General features: G+C 41.7%; 1 protein-coding gene across 2 annotated transcripts; it reads right to left on the bottom strand.

Moving 5' to 3' along the window:
• Positions 1 to 15: 15 nt before the first annotated feature.
• mbd5 (methyl-CpG binding domain protein 5) lies at positions 16 to 27,560 on the bottom strand. 2 transcript variants are annotated; one of them, XM_084426673.1, is made up of 11 exons: positions 27,265 to 27,525; positions 22,877 to 23,427; positions 18,057 to 18,159; positions 15,541 to 15,721; positions 12,826 to 13,873; positions 11,963 to 12,693; positions 7,079 to 7,347; positions 3,407 to 4,369; positions 1,903 to 1,976; positions 409 to 484; positions 16 to 314 (listed from the first exon to the last, which is right to left on the bottom strand). In XM_084426673.1, exons 2-11 carry the CDS (start codon positions 22,981 to 22,983, stop codon positions 255 to 257), a joined length of 3,612 nt encoding a protein of 1,203 aa, XP_084282799.1. In that variant the 5' UTR covers positions 22,984 to 23,427; positions 27,265 to 27,525; the 3' UTR covers positions 16 to 254. The 2 variants fall into 2 exon arrangements, with proteins under 2 accessions (XP_084282799.1, XP_084282798.1); XM_084426672.1 differs by having other exon boundaries at positions 11,963 to 13,873; positions 27,265 to 27,560.
• Positions 27,561 to 27,977: the final 417 nt, after the last annotated feature.

Here is a 27,977-nt window from a genome sequence, read left to right as displayed (position 1 = left end):
ATTTGGACTGTCTGTGTTCTTAAATGCAGGATTTTTTTTTTTTTTTTTTTTGCTTTTTCGATATTTTTCCTTGTACACTAGAAAAAAATAGTTCTTCAGCAAGTTGTCTTTGCTGCCTTTTCTAATTGGCTGATCCAGCACCTGTCAGTCACAGGGTGTGGGCGGGGCCACGGTGAGCGTCTGCTAGTGTGTAGCACCACGATCAGAGAGAGAGAGAGAGCGAGAGAGAGAGAGAGAGACACTGATCGCTGCTGTTATCTGGAGATCTTCCTCCTCTTGGGTTTGGGCAGTTTGACTTGACGATCCTGGTGAACCTGCAGATTGACAGACAGATTCACTCAGCCAATCAGGTGTGGGAGAACCTCCATGTGATGTGTGTGTGTGTGTGTGTGTGTGTGTGACACTCACAGTTCCAGACATCTTGTCCAACTCACTCATGGCCTCATGGATCGCAGCTTCTAGATGATGATTCAGCTTTCCCGCCCTGCGAGAGAGAGAGCGACACCAGACGCTTCAGTACAAGCATCTTTAAAGTCACCATAAATCAAAAAAATAAATAAAATTAATGGAATATTTCAGTTTATTCTAAATGATTTGTCGGTGCACATCATTGTTTTAATAATCTTGAATCAGAATAAGTTCTTCTCTGATGACGAGGGCGGGGCTATAACCTGTCACTCACATGAGATCAGCCAATAGCAAACCACAACCATCCAATCAATTCCTCACAGACACAATCAAGCCCCGCCCACATTTGTTCTTGTTCCACTCGGATACACTGCCGTTCAAAAGTTCGGGATCTGTGAGATTTTTAATGTTTTTGAAGTCTCTTCTGCTCACCAAGGCATTTATTTAATTAAAAATACAAAAAAAATACAAAACAGTAATATTGTTAAATATTAATGACAATTTAAAATGACTGTTTTCTGTTTGAATATATTTAAAATTGTAATTTATTCCTGTGACCAAAGCTGAATGTTCAGCATCATTACTCCAGTCTTCAGTGTCACATGACTAATATGATGATTTGATGCTCAAGAAACATTTATGATTATTAAAAAGTACTGATTAAAAAAATGAAAGCCATAATAAAATTGTGAAACGATAATGATAAAAAAATAAAAATAAGCAAGGGATTTATCTTAAATTGGAGCTTACCTCGTTACATACTCCGACATATGAATATTTTCCTTATATTGCAATCGTTACTGTATTTACAACCTAAACACATGACTTATAACAGTGATATATTATAGATCTAAGATGGTACATGACATTATGCTGTTGCTAGGCGGACACCTCATCACTCATGAAGCTTTTGTTAACTACTGTCCTTAACTACTATGCACTTGCATAAAAAAATATTGTTAGGAACAATGTCTCTGTCATAATAGTACTTAATCAATTATTTTCCTTGACAGTGACGTCACCCATTACTGCTCACTGGGGTTTACAGAGTGATGGAGATTTCCTGATTTAATGACATGTATCATTTTCTGTAAAGATGCTTGTAACGAATGTAATGTATTGTGAAATAAACGTGAATTGAACGTGAAAGTGTGAACCTGTCACTTGAAATCAGATGGGTAAGGAATAATTAACAAATACCGAGTGTAAATAATGTGTGAAGGCTCTATCATCTCATTAAAGGGAGAATGTGATTGGGAAATATAGGAACATTTTAAACATCTGCCGGGCCGCAGATTTGACTGTGTAAATAAGACTGGACTATTATCCTGCCAACATCAACTTTAGATTTATTTGCCCATAAATAGCATTTATTTAACTGTTGTCAGTCGTTTTACACAGCCGTCGCACACACACCATTAAACATCCTCACTTGTAGATGTTTACCAGCGTGAGGGTTTTAGGATCCCGACGTTACAGAGTCAACACACTTACTTTCTGTTCTTCTTGCTGGCTCTGTCCAGCACCTGAAGGTCCTGTGTTAGTGTTTTCAGCTGCTCTGGCTCCACCTGAGGTCACACAGAGATCGGTCACTGCATAAATGTACTACCGAAGATTTGAAACTGCACAGAAACTGCACAGAGATCAGATATGCTGGACAATCTCTAGCTGTGTTTCCATCCAAAGCTGTGAATTTAAATTGGAATATCGCATAAAACACGTGTGAATAAAGCAGCGTTTCCATCTCATGTGTTCAAGAGAATGAAATCATCACTTTCTGGGAAACTGGCGCAAATTATCAGTAATAAAACTGTAAGTTTCTGCAATCTTTCTCTTTTTCCCTCCGTCATAAACGAGTGTCTCAGAGCGTCAGACGAAACACAGTAAACGCTGTCGTGTTCTCTAGCGTTCGGATGCTGGTGTTCGGGAACACACTCGTGTGTGTGAGACGCTTCTGGAGGGAATTACACCAAATCATTCTGATCACACACTTCGACTCCGGCGTTTCAGAAACACCAAACCAACATTAGAGATGCTGCGACGCCATTGGTCCACTGGTTACTCCAGTTATCCAATCACAGCTGACACTGAGGGAAACTCACATGAGTTTATTGTTGCGCATCGAGGGGTTTATTCAGTAAATGTGTTTCCACCGCATCATTTATGAGCATGTCTTCTTATCGGATAAAAAGCGGATGGAAACGCAGATACTGACAGGATTGAGTTCAGAGGTCATTACTTGCTCACCAAAACAACCTCCGAAACAAGATGTTCAATGACACAGGAACGCTGCTCTATAGCAAAAGTGGCATATGATGTAACATTCTGTATTAGTGCTGGGCAACGAGTAATCGCATCCAAAATAAAAGCTTGTGTTTCTGTTTACATAATATATGTGTGTGTACTGTGTATAATTATTTTTAACAGAACACACACACACACACACACGTATGTATATATTTAAGAAAAGTGTTATTTATATATAAAATATTTATATTTATACATAAATGATGTATAAATATATATACATGCAAATATCTCAAATATATACATGCATGTGTATTTATAAACAAAATACAAACACAGTACACACACATATATTATGTAAATGAATCATTGCCCAGGACTAATTAAAACAGATACAGTATTGCATTAGGCACCTTCAAAGGGATATATATATATAGAGGCAGTCTCTCTTACCTTGGCCTGTTCAGACAGGTGCATGCTGGGATTTATTCAGTAAATGTGTTTCCATTGTAGTTTATGCACGTCTTATCAGATCAAAAATGGATGGAAATGTAGCTACTGACAGGACTGATTTCATCAATTCTCATTTTTTCATTACTTCAAACAACCTCTGAAACTAATCTCACGAGATGTTCAATGAAACCGGAAATGCTGCTCTATAGCAAAAGTGGCACGTGATGTTTCCTTAACATTCTGTATTATAACAGATTAGGCATTAGGGATATAAACAGGACGAGGCAGTCTCTCTTACCTTGGCCTGTTCAGACAGTTGCATGCTGGGATTGTGTCCATGCTCCTCTCTCATCAGTTTGTTAGGCCAGGCGGGGAAGCCTTTAATCGGCCAGACCAGCTCTCCCACGTGTAAGGCCCTGGGCCTGTAGTGCATCAGTTCTGCTGAGGGCGAGTCGGGGTGCCGGAGCTCCTCCTCGCTGCTGAGGCTCTTCGTGTCCGAGGGGCTTGGCGCACAGTGTCCGTTAAAGTGCCCGTTGAAGTGAGCGTAGTCTTTGAGCAGCGGCCCTTCGAGGCTCGTGGAAGAGCCGGGCGACTGGTCGTCATCGTATCCGCCGCGAGCCATCGTGCCGTTCACCTGCTCTCTCACGCGCTGGCTAAACCGTTCGTGGGGTTCGTGAGTCTCCGTCGGACAGTCCATGATGGGTTTCCTCTCGGTTTTGCTGACGCGCGTGTTGCTGTGCACATGCGTGGAGCACTCGAGGAACTCCTCGCCTCTCCAGTGCGCGTGATTGGACTCGTCCCAGTGTGGGCGGGGCGAGCGGAAATACTCGTGCGCGTCCGAGCCGTCGGGCGTGTTCTTCTCGCGCTCCGAGCTCCTGCGCGTGTGGTTGTGCTGCAGCCGGTTGCGCTGGATCTGGGAGAGCGTCTCGTTCGCCTCAGAGCTGCGCGGCGCGTGGATGACGGCGTTGACGGCGTGAGGTAGGCTGAGCGGCTGGCCGATGGAGGCGGTGAAGGCACTCATGGCGCTGAGCGCGGGGACGGGGCTCGCCTGCGTGCTGACGCTCATGCCGGTGGTGATGGTCACATGCATGCCTTTGCCGGCGGCGTCCACCACCGCTCTGTAGATCGCGTCCACCGACTCCACCGATCCTCCCGCCATCGAAGCGTCGTGACCCTGTAGCTTCTGCTGAGGCTCTCGGTACATGCCCACGTCTCCGGAGTGAGATGTCATCCCAGGCTGGGCGCTGTCAGGCATGCACCCCTGAACAAATGCCAAAAACATGTCATTCATTTAGGCTACGTTTACATGCAACCAAATAATCTGTTAGTAATCGGATTGACGACTCAATCGCACTGAAAAGCCTTCCTGTAAACACCTTAAAGACCCACTCCGATGAAAATCATGTTTTTCTAGGTGTTAACATGTTCTTGTGGCATTTTTCTGATGTTAGAGGACATATATTGAGAAAAATAAGCTCAAAGTTGTATTTCTGAGTATTTCTGCATTCAAATGGCTGTGAATCAGTAGCAGGCGCTAAAATGCCAGCTAAAATAGACTGGAGTTGTGACGTAGTAACTCCACTGGGTGGGGCCACAAGCTCATACTCCCCTCCGCCCCCGCCCGCTCAGGTTCTGAGGAGTAGAGAAGACGATGGCGGATCAACACCTATGTGCGGTAGCGGGTTGCAATACTAACTGTACGTTCACACCGCCACCGACTTGAGCGGCAAAGAAGCTCTGGCCGCCCTGTCAAGGACGCTTGTCAAAAAGTACGAGGAAGCTTGTTGACGCTTATGGCCGCTCTGAAGTAGCAGCATTCTATGTTTGATCATGGGAGAAGAGAAGTGCCACACCATGAAAAGTAAACAGAATAAACAAGAAATACATTGACACTAGAAACCTTTTATAATGACAGCATTTGTATAACCGTTTTGGTCACATTATTATTTATTATTATTAGTGAGTGCGCGCGCGCTGCCGGGGCTCTCTCTCTCTCTCTCTCTCTCCTCGTTCTTATATGCCCTGTCAAGCGCGCCCTGTTAAACTGGCAGGACTTAAAAACACATAATGATAAGCTTTCACTCTGTGATGGTTAAACTGCAATTAATCCGATAATGATAGGAAACCCAGCAACGGCGATGATCAGCTTCTCCTCCGTTTTCTCGGAAGCTCAAGTCGGCGCCGGCGGGTGTGAACGTACAGAGGAGAGGAGGGGGAGGGTCGTGTCCGTGCCAACGGCTCCGCCCACAACGCAGAGGCGAATTGCTAATGAGCTACTGCCGCTCTGCTGAAGCGAAGTCCCAGAAAACGGCACAGGTTTTGTGATTTTGGCTAAAAACGGCATAATCATCATTTAAAGACCACTGAGAATGTTTAAAAATAGCTCGAAATATGATCAGAGTGGGACTTTAATCGATCCGATCCCCAATGAAATCTCGATCGGATTGAAAGGGGAGGTTTATTCCTTTTCTAATCCGATCGAGAGAACATGTAAACACTCTGAAACTGAATGGACCGCGCATGTGCAATTTAATTAGATTTTTTGATGCTCACATGAGCTAATTCTGATCGGATTTCAATCGGATATGCACAAAAATTGGATTTGGACTTTGCGGTGAAGGAATTTCACTTGCGGTAATTTTAAATGGCTCAATAGTGCGATATGCGGTATTATCGCCATTTATTCATTTAGATTTATTTGTTGCTAAATAAATAAGTGTTACGATGTAGTCAGCAGGCACAAAAACAAGTACATTTTCAGTAACCAATGTAACCGAAACTAAACCGCGTCTGCGCATTGAAAGGCTGTCACTCAGCGCGCTGTCACATCGTTACGGCAACGAAACCGTTCATTCAACGAACACATTCAAAAACGCTGATTCATTCAAAGATAGTGATGAAACAAGGTGTTCATTATTTTTAACTTTGAACTCCACTTTTCAAGGCTCAGCTGAGCAGCAATGCGTCGCATGGGTAACGCTGATGCTTCACTTAATGGAGACCATGGCATTGATTCAATGCGTGACTCGCTGATGTTTGTTTCCCGCGGCTTCCTCGCTCTGTGGATGCTGACTAGCGCTGACGCTGATGCCATTCATGGTAAATACCCTTAAAGGTTAAAAGGATGACACGACAAATATTTCGCTTTCCTTGGACACGGCAACCTTTTCACGAATATATGACTTGACCTCAAAGACAGACGCAGGTAATCACACCCGCTCAGTCGATCTCTCTCATTCACTGTCTGTTTAGGCTTAAGTGCAAATGTGCAAGTGCACCATGATAAACAGTCTCGTTATCATTAACTTATTTAAAGGTGCTATAAGCGATCTCGGTTGGCGTAACCCTTTTGTTGATGTTTGAATTATTATCAAACAAAACGGAGGCTAGCTAGACCCTCCCTCCTCCTCATCCGCGCACTAACCCCCGAACCCCACCCCCACATCATTCTTGTTGGTTATTGGCTGGAACAGTTTGTTATGTTTCGTGGTGCGGGTCGCTCTGTTTGTTGCTCAGTTTGTTTTTGCTGCAGTTTGTGGAGCGTGGGCTGTCTGCAGAGACCGTGTTTTTTTACAGTGTGTTCAGGGGACAGGCAGCTAGCGGATAGTGAGGAGATGTTTGCGGTATGTGAAAAAAAATGTTTTAGCCTAAAAAACGCGTGAGATCGCTTATAGCACCTTTAACACTAAATACACATGCACGAAGTTCAAAACAAGAAGGGTATAGCCTTATGAAAAAAGAAAACACGCGAATATCGTGGTTGCTGTGGTTATTGCATTCCTCTGCGGTTAGCCTTAGCCTGTCAGTAGCGGTTAGCCTGTCAGTAGGCTACAATGTAGGACTGCAACTGTCTGAAAATATTGTAATACTACAATATTGCGGTTATCGCAACAGCCCTATTTGGACTGACAGTCTGAACGTGGCCTTAGAGCATGCTAGCTATGGAAAAAGAAAGGACTGAGTGAGTCACCTGATAATCCTGGTACCGGCAAGGCAAGCTGTTGGAGTTGGGAACGCTATTGTCCGTGAAAGGAGCTGTGGCGAAGGAATGCCCCTGGTTGGGATATGTGGAGACCCCATGCATGCCCTGCAGTGACGGGTGCAGCTGCTGCTGCTGATGGTGTTGGTGTTGCTGATGGTGTTGGTGTTGATGGTGTTGGTATATGTGCCCAGCGGCAGCCATGACACCGCCCATCTGAGGAGAGTTTCCTATACTGCAGCTCAGCGATGCAGGGTCACCTGTGGCCAAAGCATGCGTTAGGAACAGCAGAAAACAGTCAGCACGTATTACTATACTGCATTAGTGCTAGTACATGGTAAAAGTAAATAAAATAGGCAAAAGTTGGAGGAACTAAAAATATCTTAACCTGGAAAAAACAAAAATTGATTGGCAGCCCTGGTTATGCATGCACAATGTTTGAAAAGTACAACTACAAAGATTATACTTGTTAGCATAAGGCTAGTGTGAAAGAATCAGTGACTGATGGGGGTGTAACGATACCCTCATGTCACGATTCGATATATATCACGAAACTGAACTCACTATATCGCGATACTCAGCAAAATCATACTTTACGCGATTTACAGCAGAAAAAAGCATGTTCACAGTCTGGTGCAAAAAGTGGTTTTGGTCTCTATAGAGCTGGTAAGTCCCGCCCCTTCCGCTAACCCCACTGGACCTCTAGGTTGAAAAATCGTCAATGCAAGTGAATGTGAGAAAATAATTATTTTCTGGTCCCGTTTGAATTTTGCCATGAATGTGAACATATGTTGTCTGTGAAATTTTTATATAATTTTTCGTGTGAAGAACGCTACAATTTTGCGCGTAGAAGTTTGATACGGTTAGACTTTGTGTGTGAGAGCACTTTGTGGACTACAACTCTTTGCTGCTTTCGATTACATCAGACAGGAATCTGAAGAAAGAACAGCCCATTTGGTTTGAATGGTGACATTTGGGTACAAAACACACAGGCATCTCGATCTGTCTCCATAGATTATCGCAGTATTAGCACCGTGATTTGACAAGTGGAGGGAAAATGTGTAATGGGGTGACGTCACATAGGCGACATGTAGTCTTTCTCGTTATGTCTTTTCCACAACTGCTAGCCAAAGAATCATACAATATACTGTCAAACTCGTAACATGAAAAATTATATAAAAAATTCACAGACAACATATGTTCACATTCATGGCACAATTCAAACTGGACCAGAAAATAATTATTTTCTCACATTCACTTGCATTGACGATTTTTCAACCTAGAGGTCCACTTTGGGGTTAGCAGAAGGGGCGGGACTTACCAGCTCTATAGCTAACTTTGCCCTTTATGACGACTGTGAGGGGGGTGAATATTTGTATCACTCATCCGTTTAAATTATATCAAGCCTTACATTTCTGCATAATTAAGGGCGTGGCCACTTGAGTGACAGGTGGATTGCCGCTGATGTCACTACTAGCCGTCTGTTAGCGTCACGTCACCTCAGCTAATCCGCCTCGCTGCACATTGTCGTTTATTCGGGAGTGACGCTGCCAAGATGGCGACGGCCGGCTCCGCCCACTTTGGGCTTCAGAAATGCTCTTCAGAAACACTACGCGTGACGTCACAGACACTACGCACATATATGTTTACAGTCTATGGCTAAAACTGGTGTATATTCAGCAGGACACACACATTCCACACACAGAAACAGTCAGAAACGCACACTAGAAATGTACATGTATCCACTGTTCATCACACACTTTACAGCACTCCATTAATAAACTGGTAGTCATTGAATAATTCACATGCTCCATCTAATAAAAATACAAGCGTCATGTTTCTGCATGTTTCTCACGCCTGAACGAGCTAATCGAGGCCGTCAGGATTACTGGAAAGCTCCAGGCGTGAGAGTTTGATCAGGGATGGAGCTAATCTCTGCAGGAAGGCCTGCAAATGCAGTGTTTGTCCTTACAAAAAAGACCTGAGGGATGAATATCTGACGTGTAGAAAAAGCGGCATGTTTATTGCAAGCATGTGCGTAGTTTGCGTAGCGACAGATCGGTGTGTATAAACCCTGTGCTGGCTGATGTGATGTCATGCACATGATGTGCTGGTTTTAAAGATCTCCACACTGACCTCCTCCACATGCGTTCACAGCACATGGAGTGAAATTAAATACATGTGCTAAATAACAGTCGTGTCGTGTTGCATAATGAATGCGGTGTGTGGTGTCACAGAATGACGGCCCTGTGCGGACAGTGTGTATGATCTACTGGCGAGGTTGCCATGGAGACAGCAGTGCGATGATTGGTAGTGCTTTCCAAGGTATGATTCACACACACTCACACACACACACACACACGACTGAACAGGTCAGGGAGGAAGATGTGTGCATTATAACAGGAGCATTTGTAAGTACAGGTGCTCAGGCTAACAACACTCATGTCATGCTAACACTGGATCTGTGCTTTTACATGCATGCGTTGAGGATACAACGTCCTTTTTGACAAATCTTTGAATTTGGACTGCAAGTGTCACTGTAGTGACTGTTTATGAATCATAACCTCACCTGCCTGACAGTCATCTTCCCTCCAATGTAAGATTGAGTTAATAAACAACATTTGATCTAAAGACGCTGCTTCATATCGACAGAAACCGCTTCAATGCTTCACGACAGGAACGGGTGATAATAATGTGACTTCTTGATCAGATAATAAGGAAGCTGGGATTTATCTCCAAATAGAATATCCTGCTTATGATTTATGCGAAATTAAATAAATCACAGAAATGGCAGTTTTTGCTTGGTGGGTTTGGCTATTTTTTCTCCATTTAGTGTAATTGTAAGAACAAACATGGTGGCCTTATGAATTTAAGCATTTAGCAGAGGATTTTATCAACTTTAGCAACTTTTGTATTGAATATATTGGCTATATTCTCTATACCACACAGCTCCAGCAACTCACTAATCCTACATTATAAAAAAAGACACAAATATTCTTTATATAACATCATAACATATTTCAATATCATATGTAGGGTCTTAATTACAATACTGAATTCTGCAGGGCTCAATGCAAGGGTTTGTTTCATATTTACTACTTGCCCTGACAAAATTGGCCCGTCAAAACAGTTATTGGTTTTAAAGTGTTAGTTCACCCAAAAATGAAAGTTCTGTCCTCAATCACTCTCACACACACGTCATTTCAAATCCAAAAGTCTTTCGTTCTTCAGAACACAAATTAAGATTTTTTTATTAAATCTGAGAGATTTCTGTCCTTCTATTGAAAGTCTGTTCACCCAAAACATCACAACGTTCATAAAAAGGTGGTAAAATAAATCCATATGATTCGAGCGGTTTAATTAAAGTCTAAAAACTAAAGCGATCGAGTCTCTTCAGAAGTCTTGGATTAAACCACTCGGTTCATATGGATTTATGAACGTTTTGAAGCGTCAGAGTTTTGGGTGAACAGACTTTCTAAGGAGGGAGAGAAACTGCTCAGATTTCATTAGAAATATCTTCATTTCTATTCTGAAAATGAATGAAAGTCTTTTGGATTGGGAACAACATGAGGGTGAGCAAATGATGACTGAATTATAATTTTTGAGTGAACAATCCGGTGCTCTTCACGTGCCGGTCAAAATGGCAATTTTTTTTTTCTCTCCATTAAATTATTGTACTATACTTTACTTCGATAATATTTTTTATTTAATATTTTGTATTTTTAGGGGATTTTATAGTACTAAATTATATTTACACTGCATCTATAATACATTTATTCACTTTTTGAGCATAGACCTGAAAACTTAATTCCCAACTTAAACTGTGGTAAATCTTGAATGCTTTAGACTAGAGCAACAGACTGAAGTTTGATCTCTTTTTAAAGATGACACTTGACAGATTATTGCTGAAGAGAAAAAAAGTTTTAAAAATGTGAACTTAAAGTTACAGAATTTTACATTTTTCGTTATGAAAAATGCACAAAAATATTATTTTCAATTTTTATATGAAATATATATTTTCAAATACAAGTTTTACTCTAAAACTGCAAGAAAACCTAAGGCATAAATCTAAACAAGTTGTAAATTTGAGGTTGATATCTCAAAAAAATGTGCTTTGTTTGGCCGCAGTACCAAAAGTTTTCACTAGTTGAAATTCGTCTCACGTTCATTTCCAATGCGCTCATTTTTGACCGCGAGGAGCACAAGTGTGTATTTTTTTGCAGGATCATTTAACCTTTTTTGAATCATGTCCATGATTATTTTTTATTTATTTTTTCACACAGAGCAACTGCTAAAACCTTTACCAAGTTTCGTACCATTCCGATGAAATAAAAAAGTATATATAAAAAATAAAAAATAAATAAAAAACATTTTCGTTCAAAAATGATCGAAGAGCACCAGAGGGTTAAGCATGTAAACAACTGCTTCCAAATCATTAAAAACATTGGGCTGCCACAATGTAAGAAATTTCACTATTGTCCTTTCACTGTTTTCAATACCAAGGCAAGTGAACCACTCCAGAGTTCGTTTGCAATCGGGCTATGACCTCATTCAGGCGATCTCAGAGCGATTGTTTTGGTGCGGATCCGAGCGCGATTGCCGTGTTCACATATGCCTGAACGAACCGAACCAAAGGAGAAAACGCACCTAATTCTGAAACAAATGCTCAGGTGTGAAAGCACCCTTACATTACCATATCAGATTTCTCAATTTCACTACTGTCCTTTCACTGTTCTCAATACCAAGGCAAGCTATGTAAAACATCCAATAAGGTTAAAAAAAATTAAAATCAGCATGCAACCTAGGGGTGGCTGAGTTGATCAACATTTCTAAATACTAATTTGGTGCAACAAAAGTGCTGGAAATTCTCCTTACCTGTGTCAGTCATGGGTTGTGAGCAGCAGGCGTCACTGCCGCTGGGTAGCATACAGCTAACGTTTGGCTGAACACGCTGCTGAAAGTGAGCGCTCGCGTGTCCCATCACATGGTTTCCGAGAGGAACCTGTCCGCTCTGGTTCACGGGTCCACAGTTTCCCATCGCTGTCGCCTGCATCTGGTTGATCCTGCCCGAATACTGGCTCTGGGTCTCCATCATGGCGTCGGTCGGGCCGTGCAGTCGCTGCTGAACCTGCGCGCTCTGAGACGCCACACCAGAGGTCACGACCCCCTCGGCGAAGTGCACGCGCCCCCCCGGACTCACGAGCCCCGGGTTTCTGCTCCCCCTGCCCATGTGCGAGCTGTGGTTGCTCAGAGACTGGAGTAGCTGAGCCATTGACGTGTTCGATGGCATTCGAGAGTTTTTCCGCATCTGCTCGGCGGACGGCGTTCTCATGCCGGTCATGTTGAAGAAATTCTCGTGGTTGGTAGCGTTTGGAGGATGTTTACGCTTGCGGAGGGGGTCGCGCTGCTGTGCCATTAGCTTATCCCGAAGCGCCGCGCGTCCACTCTGGGCTTCGCTAGGTATAACCATTCCAGGGTTTGGTGGCAACATGTGTGTTTCAACAGCCCTGTTGGTTTCACCCGCACTTAGAGGGCAAGCGCCACCGGCTCCTCCGATCTTGTTTTGATTTGCTAGCTGTGCTTTGGCGGCGGCTGAGAGGAGACTGCTGGCAGGGAACGAGGCAGCGTTGTGTTGGTTAAGGATCTGGTTCAGTGGCATTCCCAAAAGGCCCGGGTGCTCCTTTTCCTTCGCGGGGGGGTACATGGGGTTGTGCTGACTGCTCATCCCTGCCAGCAGCTGGGTTGGGATTTCTTTGTACTGGTGGATACCGTCCGGTTTGCCAGATGGGCTTGAAGGCAAAGCCGGTCGTGGGGAACTCATTGAGGACCTCGGCGAGCGTGGCGGGACCTTTATCGTGGCGCACGGGGGAACGGCGAAGCTTCCTTGCTCGGATGAGGTTGACGAGGAACGGGAACGTTGTGGAGACGCTTCGATCCGGTTCAAAGCCGGCCCGGACATGTGCACAGGAGAAGTGACGGGCGACGGGGAGATTGATGTGGCTGTGCCGTGCGACGTCCTCGTCATGTGACCGACCGGTTTCACCGTGGGCAAAGGCAGGTTGCTCGGCAATGGGACGATTGCAGGAGGGATGTTTACATTCATCATTGGTACCTGAGAGTGGGCGTTGGGTTGGAAAGTGGGATTGGGTTTACTAGGAATGGGATCCAGGATGCCAAGAGGGTCTTTCTCAGAGCTCACCTGTTTGTTCTGCAGGGAACAGGGAGCCGACGGAGCCTTGTGGTGAAACACCGTTCTGCTCGAGTCCATGCCGGGCGGGTAGTTGCACATGGGCTTTTTCATAACGGGGCTCTTGTTTGGGACTGGCGGGGACAAAGGCATGTTAGTCCTTCCAGCCATTACACATGATGACTGTGTGACGGGCGAGCCGTGCATCATGACCCCGGGAGAAGACAAAGGGATTCGGCTGTTGCTGTGGATTGCGCTTGGACTACCGGTTCCCTGGAAGCCACAGGGGTTGTTCCGCAAAAACGCGTCGGGACTGCCAATAGCGTCTGTTCTTGGGGACAGCGAACCGTCCCCGAAGGCTTGCGAGGGAGGGCTCAGCATGACTCTGCGGTACGGAGACTTGGGCCCCGGGTCCCCGCTGGCCATTCTCTGTCGGGAGAACGGAGGGAAAACGTCCTGCGGGACACACCGATCCGGGGAGAAGTGCCGCTGCCCCGCCGCCATCATCGCCTTATACGGGATCTTACATTCTGGCTGGCCCTCGTGGGTTTTATTCCTTATTGCTCGAGGCTGTGCGGTCGAGGTCATGGAGGTCACACCTGCAGGAAGACACAGAGTCGCTGTCAATCATTTAGTGTGCGATTGTTTCTTTACTACAGGGTTCCCCGATGAGGCTATATGAACCCCTTGGGGTTTATCATTACAAGATAATAATGGCTGTATTAACAGGGTGAACTGTAAATAGCCGCCATTGGTTGTTATTTGCGATAAACTGTGATATTCTGTGACATTTATTATATTTATCAAAATGTTAGAATGGCTTAATTTACATCATAAGAACCCCTGCTGCAAAGCACAGTAAAATCACCAAATACTGAGGAAAAAACATGCACAAGATAAAAAACATAATTCATTAATTCAAAAAAGGTGCTTGTTCAGATACGTTCATATTAAAGTGCTCCAATAATGCTATTTTAAAGGTTCCTAGTTTTGTTTTTGAGTCTCCTACAACAGGTTTACATGCATCCAAGGTAAAAAAAACAACAACTCAAATTTCCTCATGATATACATCGCAGCATCAGCTCTTTTCTCTCAGTGTCTGAAAAAGGTTTGATTAAGGATTCAGTCTCTCTAAACCCCGCCTTCCTGAGAGCTGCTCTGCTCTGATTGGACAGATGGCCCAGTCTGCTGTGATTGGTCGACTGCTTACTGCGCGCGCCAGAAACGAAACACCAACCTACGTTTGTAACTAATTTCAGGCGGTCGCTTTCTTTTGGGAGACAAAGACTCAATTTATCTGCACTTTGATCTTTGAAACTTTGCAGGTGTTTTACATTCATAAACAGCTTTATTACACACTCAGGCATGAAAACTCCTCACCTTTCGGCGAAATTCGCCGTTTTAAAACCAAAATGGATCACCTACGTGATTGGTGCAGATCCGATGAGAAAATATTTGGGGGTGGGGAGTGGGGGGGGTCGTGAGAAAATCTTTTCAATGAAAATCTCAAATGGAGATTGCAGACCTCCAGCTTACTTGTCTGTGTTTTCAGATCATCTGCGCTTCTTCAGAAGTATAGAAAGTGTGTATGGTTGCCAGATACTATTGTCAAAGACCGGGTAGAAAACGTGTTCTTTTAACAGAAAAGCTCTGACTGGGGTTTAAATGATTGAAATCTGGCAACCATAAGCATGAACGCTCGTAAAAACAGTCAGTAATATGTTGTCTTCTCCTTTATTCGACGAAAATAAGTGGTTTTGGTCAAGTTTTAATTTAGTTTTTAAACACATTTCAGTCTTGTCTTTTTTTGTCAACGATATTGCATGTGTTGATATAGTCACAGTTATCGTTTAATGACGTGGGTGACGTCTCTCATCGCCTTGTCTTGGTCAGGGGAAAAAAGGTCATCAACGTACATTTTTCCGTTAACAAAATGAACACTGGTGACGGTAAAATATTTTATTTTTTAGACAAAATTTGAGACCCCCTTCTCATGGGTTAATCGGGGGGGGGGGGGGGGGACTTATATTTATAGCCCCCCCGGACTTATATTTCCTATTTGTTATTTGTGCAGCTCTTGGGTAACCTTGTTTTTTAAAATGTGATGTATATAAAGTTGATTGGATTGGATTTTTTGCTGCCGTATCCCTCTCACCTTTTTTTTACCCCGACCAGTTTTCATGCCTGACACTACATTAAAGATAATACCAGGAAAGAATATAACAGGGGCACTTTAAATGTACAAAAATGATCAAAGACGTCATACTTGTGCCTCCGCCAGGACTGGTGAGTGTTAGGGAAGGAGGCGGCAGCTCCATGCTTTTATGCAGCGTCGCGACAGCGATAAGCTTCCTCTTGTGGATGCAAAGCTTCGTAACGTCCTCATCAGCCTTCACGTCCTCGGCAGTCCTCTGCTTCACCACCGCACCAGGATCAAAATTAAAAACCTAAGAAAACAGAATCGTCAGAGCAAGCCTTGGGTTTCGGCATAAAGTCTCAGTTTGCTTTGTTTATTCAACGTGACATTTAGAGGCGATTAAATCTCTAAGTCAATGATACCACACTGATTACTGGAAGTTATCCTCACAGTCAAATCTCCCTACTAGTATAGTATGCGTGAAACAAGTAATATGTTGGAATAAGCAGTATTTATGAAACAAATGGCATGCATGAACACTGTAGGTCACATGACAATGCCAACATGGTATCTCCATGAACATATAAGTGAGCAGAATAAAGGTGTTTCAAGACTTTTTAACCTGACACAGGGTTCAATACTGGACTTTAAAGTACTTTTTACAGCAACGTTTTTTAAGGACTTCATACAATATACAAGTTATTCTTTCATACAATTGACCTTTTAGTTCTCACATTTTTTCATCATTTTCAGAATATAATATCGAAAAAGAATACAGAATAAGGACGGAAAGTTAAAAGTCTTTTATATAATTCCTATTTAATAAATAATTAAATAATTATTTATTAATTAATAATTACATAATTAAATAAATGCCGCCTCTAATGATAATCAGTATGCTGCATTACCTACTCCTCATACAGTCCTGTGTGGTGAAGTCTTCCTTTGAGAACGTTATTAATTTCCAGTGTTTTAGACGCTGGTGGCGTTACGCATTGTTACACTATATTCACAAGGAGAAATCTCAGCTGCTGGATCATTTAAATCAGCACAAAGAGTCTCATTATTTATTTTAATTCATGATTTTTATCTGGTTTCAGAACTGATCTTATACGTGGTTCAATAACTGCACAGAAAAAGCATTAAACACAGAGCACGAGCCCTGATGCGTAGACTTAAAATACTCACTACATGGGCAATATGTAAACTCTGCGTGAATTCTGTATACACTTGTAAAATTGTAAGTGTCTTATTTATTGTTGGTGGTTATATGTTTGTCTAGTAAACGAGAGTCAGGAGTAGTGTTCATAATTTCATTGTATGCAAATACAATGACAATAAAGGCTTCAATTCAATTCAATTCAATTCAATTCAATTCGTGGAACACTGGCTGCATCTGAAATCACACACTTCCCTACTCATTAGTAGGTGAAAAACAGGACACTTCAGTACAAACAGGACACTTTACTATCCCATGAGGCCACGGGAGAGGATTTATGAATGGCAGTGAAGCGACGCAACTGTCTCTGGTAGGTCACATGACAGTGACAACATGGTGAATGTAGTACGACCGAATTACATTCATACTATATAGAACATAGTTTTTATCAGTAGCAAAGTAATTATTAAAAATAAGCCCCTAGTCAGAGAGTATGTGATTTCCCACACAGCCACTATGATCTGGATTGCTCATCACTCATGCATTCCTCAATGTATATGACTTTCTTTCTTCAAAGTCAAATGAAGATTTTTAGGAAAATAACCCCTCTCTGAGAGTCCGTATAATGCCACTGAAAGGCTGCCGCTCGTTTGATGACAGAGACGTTCATACGAGCGTTCATGAGACGGACGTCGTGACGCTTGTACGAGAGGTGACGGTCCTCTGTGCTTCTGCATTACTACACAATGCACTTACGTTTATGTCAAGCTGAACTCGTGAAAAGGACAGTAGACGAAATTATTTTGGATTATTTTCCTAAAAATCTTCGTTTGTGTTTTTCTGAAGTTTTTCAGAACTTGGTGAAGTTTGTGTTTTTCTTTTGGTTGAACTGTCCCTTCAACGGTCTATGAAACGCATCACTACTGTCCGAGAAGAAACAGGGAAGTACGGCTGAGTTTGCATAGGAAATGAATCGAAAAGCAGCACTTTTAGCCGGAACAGCTTATTTTCATGACCCAAAATACCTCTCAAAAAAGCTGACTATTGTTTTATTTTGAGTTATTTTAGTTGTCTAGTCTCTGTTTTACTGACTAAACTCCAAATGATTCAGTGAGAGAGCAACTGAATCAATCAAAATGAATCGCGAATCAATTCAGGCCATTTTGCAAACCCGTTTGGCCAAATATAAGTGAAGTCTGATTCATTGCTCAATATTGAAATCTTCTCAGGCATAATGTGTCTCCGGTCAGTTTGAGCATGTGTGGTTCACAACCGAACAGGGAATGAAGACATGAGATCCTCGTGAAGTTTGAGGAATGGAGCATCTATACTGATCTTGCCGTGATTTATCCTCCACATCAACACTATCATCAGTGACGATGTAAATGTATAGGCTACGTTATAGCATGTATATGTCACAGATGCATTGGGAACATGTCCAGAGTGTACGCTTGGTGTTTGTGGAATGGGCAACTTCAGTACTGACCTTGGGTAGGATGAGAGGACACTCCAGACCACATTTACAGGTGCCATCAGTCAGCAAGTAAGACTTCACCTGCTCGAGGCAGGACAGCACTGATCCACTTGGACTGCACACACACACACACACTATTACTTAACAGAATTTAGAATTGGTCTCATATTTAATGAAGTTTGCAGTAGGGATGCACTGATATGAACATTTTGGCCGATACCGATAACCGATAATTCTTTACATTTAAAAAGCCGATAACCGATATATTGGCCGATAAATCTAAATCCAAATTTTGATATATCTTTTGAGAGCCTGATTACAAAAAACAAAAGTCTCACCATTAAAATCCATGTCCCAAACACACAATTATAATGTTCTCATCATTTTCTGTAGCCGATATGACAGTCTTGTGCTGCACTTCACTGTACTTTCCTTTTTTGAAGTGATTTCAATCATATTTCAAGCTATTCAAAACCATCAAGGCGAAGCTGAAGTGTCTCAGCTGAAGGAAATAATCCATTATTTATCGGCTTTAATATATCTGCCAATAACGATAACCCGATAACGATAACATTAAAAAATGAACAAACATCGCCCGATACCGATATGGCGGCCGATATATCGTGCATCCCTAGGTTGCAGCATTGAGTGTCATGTTCCTGTTTATCAGGGTGAAGCTGCTTAGTATAAAGACCTGCAGAAATAAAGGTGACTTGACAAATACAGTAAAGACATCAATCTATAAAAGTGAAAATAGACACTTTAGTTTTGACAAATAATGTCTGGAGGACTATTTGTAATGACGTGTTTGACACGGGGTCCAGACTGAACACACTGAAAGAGAGCAGCTTTGAGCGAGTCAAAGGCTCGTCACGATCATGAATTAAGAGCCGACGATTAACTGTCATTCAAGAAATTGCAATTAGCTTCTGTTTTGTTCATGCCACTTACAGTGTGAGCCTCAGGGCCTAAAACTAACTTTTTGCCACTCCTGCCAATGGCCGGTGGATTAAGAAAATGTACCGGCCATCAAACAGTTTTTGCAAAAACAGGCATTAATAAACGGAGCAAATCCAATCAGTGAATCGCTCATTATGACACCGACATTATAGATACCAGTGAAAGTTCACAATTTTAATACCACAGCTAAAACTACTAGCCGGCTAACTAATATACATTTACAACATTACTAAAGAAAAGTAAACAGTCAGTAATAAAATAAAACACAATCAAATTAAAAGCAAAAGCACATATAAATACAATATAACAAAGATACAAATGACATAAACAGTGCTTTTCAGGTTAGTCTAACAGTAGTTTTCAGGTACAGGAATTTAATAAATTAAGCACATGATGTAAAATAACAGTGCGTAGCCTTACATTTATAAATTAAATATCGTAATCCTTATTAAAGTTACAAAAGTTATTTTTTCAAGAGCAGTGAGTGATTTTTGTCCACATTAAAACACAGACGGCTGCAGGATTATTAGGCTGCTGTCACTTTAAGAGCGAATGCACGGATCTAATAGACTGATACTGATGCAAATGCGCTTATTTTCTCAAATGTTTACGTTCAGGATAGACATAACCGACTGTGTTTACTAGGATACTCGATATTGTTTGGCATAAAATTGTGTGAATTTAGACCTAACACTATATTTGTGTACTTTATAGCGGTGTTATCCCTGCTAGATGATGACTCTCCTGTTTCTCTGTACCACACTGGAAAAGTAGACACGATATCATGCATTTTATGGCATTTCCTTGAGCGCTTAAATTTCCCTTATTTGGACGGCAAATTTGTGATTAAAATTGAACTGCATAATTATTGCGGTCATCTTAAATAATTGCTATGTTATGAGCTGTTGTGATTCTGATGAACTGTTGTTGGCCACTTCATGCGTTACCTCAGATCGGAGAGCTGTCCGATTTATCAAAACGATTCCATCTACACCTGTGTCACATAAATGCGTTTTTGCAAAACGGATTTAAATCCGATCTTCAATTCCCGCTATATGCAGATTTAATGGAGTTCACGTCACCGACAGCAACAGATATGAGCTGCATTTTATTGATCATCAGCTAAAATTTCTAAATCAAAGACCGCAATAAGAGAGAGCGGCAACAGCCCTGGTAAGATCATTTCATTTCTTTACTTTTAATGATGATAATTGTGTGTTAAGCGTCTGCGACCTACTTTCACTATGATCTGCGATAGTTTGCACGTTGGCTTAATGAAGAGATGCACAGCTTCTCATCTGAGGTGATGTGTTGCAGTAGCGTCGTCATATCTGGCTATAACATTACATAGAGCCTTTAACAGATGCATTTACACTTGTCCAGTTTCGTCTGGAACGTGTCTCAGACCTCCTCCTGAAGTGGTTTGAGGGCATTTCGGAGGGCATTTACACCTGATCTTTTCACGATCGGATAGCTATCCGATCTGAGAAAACGCATGAAGTGGCCAGGTGTACACAGCCCCTGAGATTCACTGATGTAAGTGATGTGAGCGAATCAAAACGCAGTTCCTAACCCTAACACAAAAAACAAAACAACATCATCCATGGTTTTGGAATAATTTGGATGCAGGATGAATGATGGATCACAGAGCCAGGAGATCTGAAAGACCTGTCAAACTATCGTTGCGGCAAACCAGTGAAGGTGTATTTCACACAGGACACATTTCTGTGGGTAAAAACACGAGACTCTCGTCTAGAGACACGTTTTTAAAAGCTGAACTTCTTTAATCTTGAGCTAGATGCTGCTAAAGACGTGAGATGCGAGGGCAACGGTTAAAGAAGTCTGTCTAGCACGTGTTTACATAGAAAAACAATGGCACATTGTGAACCAGTTGAATAAAAATTCGATAATACAGGTATTTGTGAACTGCACACACACACACACACCATATGAAGAGTTCAAGAAGGCATAAAGAAATAACAAACGTCATCACATATCATTTATGCAAAGATATGGCGCCCGCAAATATCGCCAATAAAGCCGGCTTCCAAAACATGACACAAGCAAGTATGTGTGTAAGGAAAATTAGTTTCGCACAGCCTATGGAAGCTTGTTTACGCCACAGAATAAATAAAAAAGGCAACTGTGACTTTTTATCTCACAATTCTGTCTTTTTTACTCACAATTGCATGATATAAAGTCAGAACTGCAATTTATAAAGTCAGAATTGTGAGAACTAGGAATTCTGAGGAAAAAAGTCAGTGTTTTTTTCCTTATAATTGGACTTCATAACTTGCAATTGCGAGTTTATATCCCACAATTGTGAGAAAAGATGTCAGGATTGCGTGATATAGTTGCAATTGTATTTTATAAAGTCAGAATTGCGAGACGTAAACTTGCAATTGTGAGATAAAAAGTTGCAATTATCTTTTAAAATGTTTTATTCTGTGGCGGAAACAAGCTTCCATACATAATAGCGATCCACGGCTTGGAAGAAACATTTACGACCAGTACATTTTGGCAGGTGAAATAATCCAAACACTCTCAATAAAGCCGTTTGGATTTTCTGAGCACTATGATGTCATATTACCGGTGAGCAGTTGCTCATTATCATTTAAAGAGACATGCACCGAAACCTGTGGCTGTGAACAGAGCTGTTTTTGAGGAGGTACAAACACGACCATTGAGGAATTATAACCAAAGTATGTTATAAACTTTACATGAAGACCCTGAAGAATCATACCATTGAGCTTGTGGAAAATGGGCATCCGATGACCCCTTTAAAGGGGTCTCCATATAAAAGTGAATTTTGCATCCGATGACCCCTTTAAAGGGGTCTCCATATAAAAGTGAATTTTGCATCCGATGACCCCTTTAAAACATGCTAGCATTGTGCTAATTCATGCTTGAAACGTGAACAACATGCTAAAACACATTGTTAACATGAATTAGCATGTTGCTAGCATGAATTAGCTTGTTGTTAGTATGTTTTACACAACCATTGATGAATTTTAACCAAAGTATGTTACAAACTTTACATGAAGACCCTGAAGAATCATACCAGCTTGTGGAAAATGGGCATCCGATGACCCCTTTACAGGGGTTTCCATTTAAAAGTGAATTTTGCATCCGATGACCCCTTTAAAACATGCTAACATTGTGCTAATTCATGCTTGAAACATGTGAACAACATGCCAAAACACATTGTTAACTTGAATTAGCATGTTGCTAACATGAAATAGCACATTGTTAGTATGATTTATGTTTTAGCACATTGCAAACATGAATTAGACATTGCTAGTATGAATTAGCATGCCGCTAACATGTTTTAACACATTGCTAGTATGAATTAGCATGCCACTAGCATGTTTTAACACGTTGCTAACATGAATTAGCACATTGTTTGCATGAATTTGCATTTTTTTACACATTGTTAACCTGAATTAATGTGTTGCTAGCATGAATTAGCTTGTTGTTAGTATGTTTTACACGACCATTGAGGAATTTTAACCAAAGTATGTTACAAACTTTACATGAAGACCCTGAAGAATCATACCAACTTGTGGAAAATGGGCATCCGATGACCCCTTTAAAACATGCTAGCATTGTGCTAATTCATGCTTGAAACATGTTAACAACATGCTAAAACACATTGAATGGCACATTGTTAGTATGATTTATGTTTTAGCACATTGCTAACATGAATTAACACATTGTTTGCATGAATTTGCATTTTTTGACACATTGTTAACCTGAATTAGCATGTTGCTAGTATGAAATAGCATGAAGACCCTGAAGAATCATACCAACTTGTGGGGCATCCAATGAACCGTTTAAAACATAAGGAGAAAGTGCATGGAGTGAGAACACACCTGATATACAGGACCCCCGAGGCCTCCACCTTTCGCTGCCAGCCGATGGGCACCTGGGCGAGATGTCCTCTGCCGTCCCCACCCTCCCTTTCTTTACCTCCATTCATTTTTATGGACCAGTGCAAAACTCCTCGTGAGAGATCACACGCTCTTCTCTGTCCCGACACAATGTCTCATTCTGGCGCTCAGAAGAGGGAAGACGGAGCACAACTTTCCCGGGACCGCAGTGAGACGGGCTCACAGCGCAGACCCGCCGCGAAACGGACTCATTACTTTTCCACTCGACGCAGACAGGACCTCCGCTGCTAGAGTCCGACCAATCAAAGCCATGAGAAAGAAGTCTGAAAGCGCTTCTGATCTTGACATAAAAGCACCTCAAATGACTAGACGCATGGAAGAGTTGCAGCTCCCAGCAGGCAGTGGGACCGGCGGGTCCAGGTCATGTGACGTGTCTTCACAGTGGACCGCACACGTCACGTTCTCTCGGCAGGTCTGTAGATGCGCTGCTCATCGTGGACCGTTTAGATGCAGCTCGCGCAAATTCATGGTTCCTAAAAGAGAGAGAAAACATTATAATCCAAACACTTCTTAGATCTTTCGTCCACACGCTCCTCTCAAACCTTCGCTCTACGGAAACTACAGTGCGTTTCTGCTCAACACACCGTGATGATCTGAGAGCGGAAGACTTCATCCACATGCTGCCGTGAGTCTCATTAATGAAGTCAGAGAATCTGTGATGATCATATTCTCAAAAATACCAAATGCAACTGAAAGGAACAAAATCTCTTTGGGGTTTTTTAAATACACACAAATGCATGTATATATTTATATACACTACCGTTCAAAAGTTTGGGGTCAGTAAGATTTTCTAATGTTTTTAAAAGAAGTCTCTTCTGCTCACCAAGGCTGCATTTATTTGATTAACAATAAAAAAAAAAACAGTAATATTGTGAAATATTATGACAATTTAAAATGACTGTTTTTAATATATTTTAAACTGTAATTTATTTCAGCATCATTATTCCAGTCTTCAGTGTCACATGATCCTTCAGAAATCACTCTAATATGAGGATGTTATGTTCATTATTATGATCAGTGTTGAGAACAGGTGTACACATTTTTTTCAAAATTCTTTGATGAATAGAAAGTTCAAAAGAACAGCATTTATTTAAAATAGAATATTTTCTAACATTATAAAGGTCTTTACTGTCACTTTTGATCAGTTTAACTCGTCCTTGATGAATAAAAGTATTGATTTATTTTATTTATTTCCCCCAAAAATAAAATAAAAATTCTTACTGACCCCAAACTTTATAACGGTGGTGTTTAATGTTACAAAAGCTTTAGATTTCAGATAAATGCTGTTCTTTTCAACTTATATATATATATACACACACACACACACACACACACACACACACTCACACTCTATCTATCTATCTATACATACATGCAAATATTTGTATGTCTCAGAAATATATATATTTATATACAATTTATATTATATAAATAATGAAGTCAGTAAATCTGTGATCATATTCTCAACCCTTCAAAATGCAACTGAAAGGAACAAAATGTCATTTGGCTTTTCTATCTTTCTCTCTCTTGTAAAGCCATGCCAGCCTCTATGGCTATATTCCAGGTTTAGTTACTCAATTTAAAAATAAATAAGTCAAATAATAAATAATTTTTGTCTAAAAACCTTAAAGGCTCGTTCACATGAAGGACGATATCGATAAATATACTTCTAAAATCGTCCTAAATGTAAAAGAGTAACCGAGTCCACACCGCAACTATCAAGACGGAAACAATATCATCGGAATCACTTTCAGAATGATTTTTCTCTGACAGCCAATCAGAATCCATCCTGCGTTAAAGCGCTCCAGCACTTAAAGAGACAGACGACAGAATGTTATCAATGTTAGTGTGGACGGTTTCATCTCAAATCTGAAGCAGCGCAACCGGTTTCAACATTATTAATCAGAAATGTTTCTTGAGCATCAAATCAGAACGATTTCTGAAGGATCATGTGACACTGAAGACTGGAGTAATGATGCTGAACATTCACAGGAATGAATTATATTTTACCGACCCCAATCTTTTGAGCAACTCAACTAAGGTGAGCTCTGATTGGTCAGGACAGATTAGCGAGAGATGAAAGATGAAATGTCGCACAGCAGACCTTTATAACCTGAAGGCATCATCAGCATGAGTAAATAACACTGATGATTTCAAGAAGACATTTGAACAAAGAGAAAGATCATGTTAAAATCCTGGATGGATTTAGGGCACTTAATAAACAGTAAGGCTACGTACTTCAGACCGCAGACGACCAATCAGATTTATTTTGCGCACACATGACAGTGTGAGCGGCTCAAACCACATGGATCTTTTCCGTTCAGGTTTATGTCACTTCCATGTGTGATACAGGTCAGATGTTTCGCAATGCGTCCTCAGTCTGAACAGTCACATCAGAATTCATGCAACTTTTATGTCTAGAGCTCATGGGAGTCACATTTTACATAGCCGATGTTATCAAGACATGAAAGATAGTCAGTGAAGGACAGTGATGTGTCAGACCTACAGTCCTCCAGACACAGCTCTTTATACAAAGCATAACACGAGGGCTCGTATTATCAAAGGTTTAAAAACTCTGCTCTTCTTTTTCGCATCTCGTCGTCGTTATTTTATATTGCCTGCGCATTCATTGGCTGGCTTCCACGGCAGATCACACCATACACACACACGCCATCACTTACTTTACTGTTCCCCGTGTTCACCTCCGTATGACAGCGTGCCGCCTTTTTACTCGTTCTTTCGTGCATGCAAGTCAGTTCAGGATCAGGATCTGTTCACACTGGAATCTGATTTAAAACAACAAATTGAACAGCTATACAAAAAATCAGATCTGAGCAGTGTGTGAACGCAGCCTAAGATGTTCTGATCTGAGCAGTGTGTGAACGCAGCCTAAGATGTTCAGATCTGAAGCACAAACAGGCAGACTGAATCAAGAACTGAGTGTGTATGAGATCTGAATTCACTCCTGAACATCAGCAGTGTGAACGGGTCTGAGTCCGGATCACACAAACCTCAACGCTGGACTTCGAGAAGACACGGCCACATTCATGAGAAGACGAGCAGCTGTGTGTGTCACTGTGTTGCTGACTCACTACAGGTCTGAATGAGCAGCACACACACACACACACACACACACACACACACACACACACCTGCAGAAGCTGTCAGAGGAGATTCTGACAAGAATGAAACCCATTACCTGAGCAATCAGGTGCTAATCTGCACAAACTACACTGAAACTGAAGGACAACACACCAGAGATGACACAATCATACACACAAGTTGTGTCCCAAAGGACGCACTATATGCGTATATATACACAATATTTTGACATTCAACATCGATCCTTCACTAAGTAAAGCTGTCGAGAGCGTGAAGCATCCACCGTTCGACACTTAAGTGCATCATCCTATATATTACAAAAAAAAAAAATGGCATAGAATAGTGTACAAGTATGCAAATTAGGACAGACCTACAGAGTCCAGCTGTTGTGCCCTGCGGTGACCCTTAAAGAGGTCAGAGGTCATTTACTTCAATGTGTGCTGACTGAACAACATCAGAAAAGACAATGTTATCAGCTCACAGAGAAATATTCACAAGTTAAACGACAACAGGACAAAATACAGTACGTGAAGAAGACACAGAACGTCTTGATCACTACATGAGTGTTGTATTAGACACATCAGGGGTGTGTGTGTGTGTGTGTGTGTGTGAGAGAGAGAGAGAGACACACTCTAGGTGTTGCCTACCTGTCATTAACATGACATAAGATGATTCCCATCTCGGCATTCAGGTTTACCCACCGACTGAGAGCTGTAAATACTGTGGTAATCACACTGATATATGAGTGACAGTTGTACTGACAGTAAAATAATGTGAGTTTCAGATGTGATCAGACTCTCTCTCTCTCTTGAAGATATACTGACAGAGATGAGACAGTAAACGTCCTGCTCACACACACACTTGTGTGTTTGTATCACGACAAACATCACATTCACAATCACTTATTTCAGCATTTACTGATGACAACACTAACCCAGAGCAGATAAACGAGCTGCTGGCCCACAGCTAAGGCTAAAGCTAGCCCGAGATGATGTCGAAGAGCATCAGAGGTCGGATCGCGGCTCAGCACAGGCTCGGCTCGGTTCGGGATGAAGCTCTGGGCTCATTATGGCTGCGGGTGAATCCGAGCGAGCGCACACGCGCACGCGCGCACACACATACACACACACATACATATACACACAGCTAACTGCTAACCTAAACAACACACGCGCAACAAACATACAATCACACGTACACAAACGTACCTGCTCGCGTGCGGGCCGGAAACACTCTTTTAGCGGATTTACACTCAAATGTGTCGCCGCGGCCGAAGCACAGCAGCAGCGGCTCGATCTACCTCATAACACCCGCCACACGCATCGTTTCCGTCCGCTGGAAGCTCCCAGGAGGATAATAACGGAGGAAGAGTCCGCTCGGGTTTGTTTCACATCGACTCTGAGCGTTTAAAAATAAAAACAAAACGTCCACAAGCATCAACACATCCGCTGCTCTTCTGCGCTCGGGATGGAAAGATGGAGCTCCGCTGTGCGCATGCGCCCCTGACAGCGACCACAATGCACCGGGGCATGACGGGACACACGAATGAGTTCGGCCATGTAGCCTGTTTTGTTAAATGTTTCATGAGAACATTGATGCCTCGTTAATTAATATGATTCATACATGTAAATGGTCAGCAAAAAAAAATAAAAAATAAAAATAAAATAAAATAAACAAATAGGCCTATAAAAAAAACTTTATGTTCAGCTGTGTCAGTGTCCTTTTCATTTGCATCCCATTCATAAAATATTTACAGAATATATATTGTAAAATTCAAATAAATGAATATCAGTTTTAACAGTTCATGGTTATTACATGAATACAATTCAATTCACATTTATTTGTGTAGCGCTTAGTTTTCACAATACACATCGTTTCAAAGCAGCTTTACAGAAAATGCATGATCCACATTACAATTTGG

This window comes from Rutilus rutilus (genome assembly GCF_951802725.1).
Source record: "Rutilus rutilus genome assembly, chromosome: 12".
NCBI classification, from domain to species: Eukaryota; Metazoa; Chordata; class Actinopteri; order Cypriniformes; family Leuciscidae; genus Rutilus; species Rutilus rutilus.
Note: the sequence above shows the minus strand (reverse complement) of the source record. Positions and strands in the feature narration are given on the sequence as shown.

Excerpts from the sequence above, each read along its gene's own strand:
- mbd5 (XM_084426672.1), bottom strand. The coding sequence starts at position 22,983 with ATGAATGGAGGTAAAGAAAGGGAGGGTGGGGACGGCAGAGGACATCTC. Across the intron at positions 1,977-3,406 it reads AACTGTCTGAACAGGCCAAG|GTGGAGCCAGAGCAGCTGAA; the intron begins GTAAGAGAGACT and ends GTGTGACCTCAG. Across the intron at positions 315-408 it reads TGGACAAGATGTCTGGAACT|GTTCACCAGGATCGTCAAGT; the intron begins GTGAGTGTCACA and ends GTCAATCTGCAG.